Source organism: Rhinolophus ferrumequinum, chromosome 10 (assembly GCF_004115265.2).
Source record: "Rhinolophus ferrumequinum isolate MPI-CBG mRhiFer1 chromosome 10, mRhiFer1_v1.p, whole genome shotgun sequence".
NCBI classification, from domain to species: domain Eukaryota; kingdom Metazoa; phylum Chordata; class Mammalia; order Chiroptera; family Rhinolophidae; genus Rhinolophus; species Rhinolophus ferrumequinum.
In genome coordinates, this window is record NC_046293.1 from 21,487,594 (window position 1) to 21,493,593 (window position 6,000).

Below are 6,000 nucleotides of genomic sequence, written 5' to 3' on the forward strand. Positions count from 1 at the left end.
TGAAGTAACTATTTTTATGCCATTGAATTGCCTTTGCTCCTTTCTCAAAGATCAGTTGACTATATTTATGTTGGTCTATTTCTGAGCTCTCTGCTCTGTTACTTTAATCTATTTGTCCATTCTATCACCAATACCACACTCACTTGATTACCGTAGCTTTATAGAAAATCTTAAAGTCAGGCAGCGTCAGTCTTCCAACTTTGTTCTCCTCAATATTACGTTGGCTATTCTAGATCTTTTGTCAACATGCTCTTTTTTTTTTTTCATTTCATTTTCAAAACAACCCTGAGATAGGAAATATCAATATTTCAAATATAGAATGGATGAAACTGAGACTTTCTGCATTCATGCTCCTAACTAGGACATAGTATATAACTAAGTATATATATATATATATAACTTCCAATCCTCTGTAATATAAACTCACTGAGGGCAAGGACCTCAATTATATTATTGTCCAGCCCTAAGAGTAGTGAATATCTACTATATGTAAGTACTTGATAAATATTTGTCGAAAGAATAAATAAATAGGAAAATATTTCCTTGTTCTTATTCTTTTTTGTAAAGGGTCCAAGAGTTCAAATATCCAGTCAGTCTATGTAGGGTTATGTTTCCTTCTACCAAGTAAAACAAAAATAAAGCATATAGTATTCTCAAAATGGCTTCTCATCAGAGTTTCAAAGGGTAGCAGATCATTGCTTATTTTGTTCATTCATTTAGTCAACATTTACCCCTTCCTCCCCTCAGAAATTATAAATGTCTCTAGGAAAAATTCAAATTTCCCTTAACAGCTGTCCAATCCTCTCTCTTAAATTTCTAGATAAGGACACTATTATGGAATGAATGTGTGTCTCCTCAAAATTCATTGTTGAAGCCCTAATCCTCAGGGTGGCTGTATTTTGAGGGGAGGACACTTAAGAAAGTAGATAAGGTTAAATTAAGTCATAGGGTGGGGCCCTGGTTCATTGCGATCAATGCCTTTCTGAAACACCAGAGAGCACTCGTGCTCACTCCCATTCTCTCCTCCCCACCCCTGCTTCCTGAAAGGAAAGGCTGTAAGAGGACAAAGTGGGCCTCTGCAAGCCACAAAGAGAGCTCTCACCAGAAACTGACCCTGCAGGAACTTGACTTGGGATATCTAGCCTCCAGAACTGTGAGAAAATGAATTTCTATTGTTTAAGCCACCCAGCCTATGGTATTTGTTCCACTGACTAAGACAGACAGGAATCTAAACTTAAGGATTGAAGATGGCTCTAGTATTTATGATGGACACGGTGGGATATTAATAAAAAAACCTCAACAGGAACATGTCAATTAATTCATTCAGATAATTAGAGGATATTGGTTGAATGACAAAGGAAGTGGTGGGAGAGGGTATGCCTGCCTTCATGGACTGAACAATAATACTTAGGGTAGAAAATTATATACACATACCAAGTCCTAACCAACAATGCCAAATAACTAGTGTGGCAAATACAGCCCAAAGAAGTTTAAAAAGAGAGAAGTGTTTTGATTGCCTGGCTTATTTTACCGTTTTTCAGTTTCTTTTGCTGCTTCATGAACTGTCACAGTATTAGAATAAATATAATGAATCCAAAAAATTCACCAAGTCTTGCTAGAATTCTTAAATTACGTAGTTGAGTTAATTCTTCCAAACCTTACAGATGAGATAATGATGTCTAGATTTGTTACTCATTAAAAAAAAAAAAACAGCTTTGTTAAATCAGTCAAGGTTATATAATAACTGTCTTTTCTTTTGTTTTCTTTTCTTTTTTTAAGTAACCTTAAGTTCAAGTTAAGATTGCTCATTGGGAACGGCTTACATAATGATTAAACAAGGAAAATACAATATATACTATATCATATACATCATTTAAGAAAAGAATGTTATTGTAGTTTGGATTACTGATTGATAACACCTGCTGCTGGATACTTAGAATTTTCTAAAATAGAAAATCGTAATTATATAAACAGAATATCTCAACTATGTGCTTATACCTTTTAAAAATTCATCACACTAAATTTAATGACATTGCTGGTGTGATCAAATCTATATTTTAAATACTATGAATTTGTTACAAAAAGAAACAAATTTTGATTTAAAAAGATAACCATCTGTCAAATATGTTACCTCCTGTATATTCCTAACTGTTCTATACATTGCCATTCTCGCTCCATTTGGACAAGATCACCAAAATAATATTTTAAAATAAAAATCACATATGGTGAATACCCTGCCCAAAACTACCCAATAGCTTCTCAATGCATTTGGAATAAACACAAACTCTATAAACGGCCTCTAAAACCTTCCAAAGCCCTACCTGTTCCTCTAATAGCATCTCATACCACTGCACCCACACTCACTAAACTATGCTAAACTGGCTTCTGTCCTTTCCTCCAAAGTCCCTGACTCTCCTGCCAAGATCTTCCCACATGCTTGCTCCGTTTATCTTCCCGCCTTGCCTGGTGAACTGCCAGGCATCCTTCTAATCTCAGTTTAATGTCACCGCCCTCACCATTCATTTGAAATGCTCCCTCTGTATTCTCTTTAAGCCTCTGCTCAAGTGTCATCTACTCACACCAGCTTATTGAAAATTGCAATCTCCTGTCTCCCACTCTACAACCCTTCCTCTCTTTTATTTTTCTCCCTCGCATTTATCACTTTCTAGGTCACCATAAAATGTACTTATGTAATACGTTTATTGTCCATTTCCTCCTCTAGAATACAAGTACCAACAGAGCAGGGGCTTTTGTCTGGTTCACTGCTGTATCCCCAGCACGAAGTATAATGCCTGGTACACGTAAGTGCTCAGTAACATCTTCCTTCATGGCACTTGTTGTATCTGTGTTCACTTAACGACTCATTTGAAAGCCTATCTCCCTTGCTAGACTATAAGCTCCATGAGCAGATTCCTGTATCTGTTTTGTGCACCACTGTATAACCCATGACTAGGAAAATGCCTGACACATAGTAGGCACTCGATACAAATTGTTGCATAAACACATACATACATATACACGTATCTAAATTGTGTGAGAGGTTAGATTGCTAAGGTCCATGTCAATCCTTAACTTTTGTGATTTTCTACTAGTCTGTTTATAGATGGGACAGATGCTATACTCATCTATTGAACCTAGGTCTACTTTCCCATATAGAACATTTACAATTATTCAGAATGCTTGAATTTTAGAATTTTTTCAATAACCCTTGAATTTTTTTCCATGCCAAATATTCATTGAATGTTTACTCTGTTCCAACCCCAAGGGTAGGTGCTAGACAATGAAAAAGAGAGCAATGAAAAAGAGACGCATCATTCAAAAGACACAGGGAGCTTACATTCTAATGGGGGTGACAGCCAACACACAAGAAAACAAAAAGTATAAATTGACTGATGAACCTGCATTAGATATGAAAGGCCACTCTAAGGCGGTAACAACTGGGCTAAGACCTGAAAGAAGAGAAGGGACCAAATATTTGAAAAGCTGAGGAAAGAACATTTCAGACAATGGAGGCAGCAAATACAAAGTCCTCGGGGTGAGAAATAGTAGGATCTGTTTGGCTGGAAAATGCTGAGAAGTGAGGGATGATCTGAGATTAGTGAGGCAGGCAAAGCCAGATCCGCAGTCCCTGGAGGATACCAGAAGGAGTCGTAATTTTATTTGGAAAGCAATAGAAAGTCTTTAGATAGGGGAGTGGATGATTTATTTATAAAGATCACTCTGACTGCTATGTTAAGAATAGATTTGAGACTCAGTGGCTGCAGGGAAAATCCAAGATGGTGGTAGTCTGAACTGGAAGGCTGGTATATATATCTTAGGTATGTAATGCGCTCTCCTTGGTCAATTCTTAGTTTTCATCTTATTTGGACCATCAGCAGGATTTGTCCTAGTTGATCGATCATTCTTTCCTCCTTGAAACACTTTCTCTACCTGGCTTCTAGTACACACACACTTACTGGTTTTCTCTTACCTCCTTGGCCACTCCTTCTTAGTCTCTGCCAGTTACTTACCTTCACCACTAGGTGATGTTGGAGTGTCTCAGGGTTCAATCCTTAGACCCTCTTCTTCATCTACACTAACTCCCTCAGCTATTCCACCAAGTATCATGATTTAAATATTATTGATATTGATATGCTGATAAATCCCAAATGTATATCTCCTCTGACTTCCAGACTCAACTGTCCAACTACCTACATAATAGCTCTGCATGAATATTGAATTACATGTCAATCTAAAAATATATCTAAAAACTAAACTCATGATCTCCCTCACTCCTGACAGAAACCTGTTCTTCCCACACTCACAATCCCACCCTGGGACCTTTGCACTTGCTATTCTCCCTGTTTGGCCAACTCTTTCTATAGAAATCCTCATCACTGGCTACTATATGTCCTCCTCTTTCTCAAAGGCCACTTTTCCTGACTTTCTCTGACCATCCTCCCTATCATCCCGTTTTAAATTGCAACACCGATCCCATATCCTCTACCCCCACTGCCTGCTCTACTTTTCTATCACTTATCTCCTTGTGAGATAATTTCCTTACATATTGGTTTAGTAGCTATCTGTAGTCACAAAACTTTGTGTTCCATGAGGATACAGATTTGTATCTTTTTTTTAACCTGATGTTTTCCTAGTTCCTAGAATGGTGTCTGATATATAGTAGGTGCTCAATACATAGACAATGCATGAATAAATAATAAATATGTTAAAACTATTTCTTCATAGGAAATGCATAAATAAAAAATACAAGTTGAAACTACTCACTATTCTGGTATTCTTTGCCACTGGTTTAGATTTATAACTGTTCAGTTTGCAATGTATTTTGACTGGCAAAGGGAGATGGTATCAAGCAGAAAAGGACATTAAAACAGGGAATTTGCAGTTCAAGATAATAACTTGGTGAAAACCCCACCTCCCCAAGGCAAACAGATGTGCAAAATTAGTCACAAAATCAAGGAAAAGTCATTATGATCCTAATAACAGTATAAAAAGGAATTAAAGAGCCATGGACATACTTCATGGCATCAAGAACTTTTTCAAGAACCTAAATTACCTCAAAGTTATTACTTTTTCTCCGTACACAAAACTGTACCCACAAAACGGAAAGTTGTGCAAACCCGTGAGTGAGCCAAAAATGTATTGGCATGGAGTAGCAATTAGGAGACAATCAGAAAGAATAGTGAGTTATGAAACATTTCTGTGTTGCTTTTTATTTTGACCCGAGAAGGAAGCCAAGATATAACATTGACCAGAAATTAAGGGTTGTAATAGCGAAGCTTCTCCACTTCTTAAACTTTGTTTTTACCTCCAGGACCAGGTCCTGGGTCCACCGCCTGCATTCTCATGGGCATCTCACCCTGGGCCCTGGGAGTTGCCCCGAAGTTTTCCGGCCAGCCCCGGCCCCAGCGCCCTGCCTCCGCTTACCAACGCTGGTGGAATTCATGCTTCTCTTCCTCTGTTATCTCTAAAGCCTTCTTTTTCTTCATAAAGCCTAGCAACTCCTTTAGCTCCTTCTCAAAGGAGGCCAGGAGCGGGTTTTTGGCGTCCAGAGGCCCATAAAACACGGCCAGAGGCAACGAGCCCTCCTGGCACGTGGAGCGAGGTTGGGGGTTCAGAGAGCTTGCCCTCGACTCCAGGGGCGACTTGGAGACTGCAGTTGAGGTCGAGGGCCGGGTCGGTGGCGATCCTGGTGGCAACACCGATGTGGCAGACACGTTGGATGATGAGGTCAAGGAGGCGCCTTGAGCCGCCATGTTGACGAGACCCGGGCCGGACCCGCAGTGTATATACATGCGGTTGCCTGGCGACGGTCTCGCGGCAACCAAGCGTACAGCGCGCTTTCGGGGAAACACAGCGGCCCCTGGAGGACAAAGGAAGAAAGGACCGGGTCCAGAAAAGAATGATGTTCTTGCGGGTTTTTTTTGGGTTTTTTTTGCCCTCTTCTCACTAGCACTATATGAGATGAGAATAGAGAGAAGGCTCCGGACAGAGCTCCAGAGA

At 39.4% G+C, this 6,000-nt stretch overlaps 1 protein-coding gene across 1 annotated transcript in view; it reads right to left on the minus strand.

Annotated features, from left to right (window-relative positions):
- The window catches only part of CFAP54 (cilia and flagella associated protein 54), a 253,643-nt gene extending 247,878 nt beyond the window's left edge, over window positions 1–5,765 (minus strand). Inside the window, exon 1 of the mRNA XM_033116208.1 lies at window positions 5,425–5,765. Within this exon, the coding sequence (XP_032972099.1) occupies window positions 5,425–5,753 (329 nt within the window). The 5' untranslated portion in view covers window positions 5,754–5,765. The remainder of the gene's footprint in view (window positions 1–5,424) is intronic.
- Window positions 5,766–6,000: the final 235 nt, after the last annotated feature.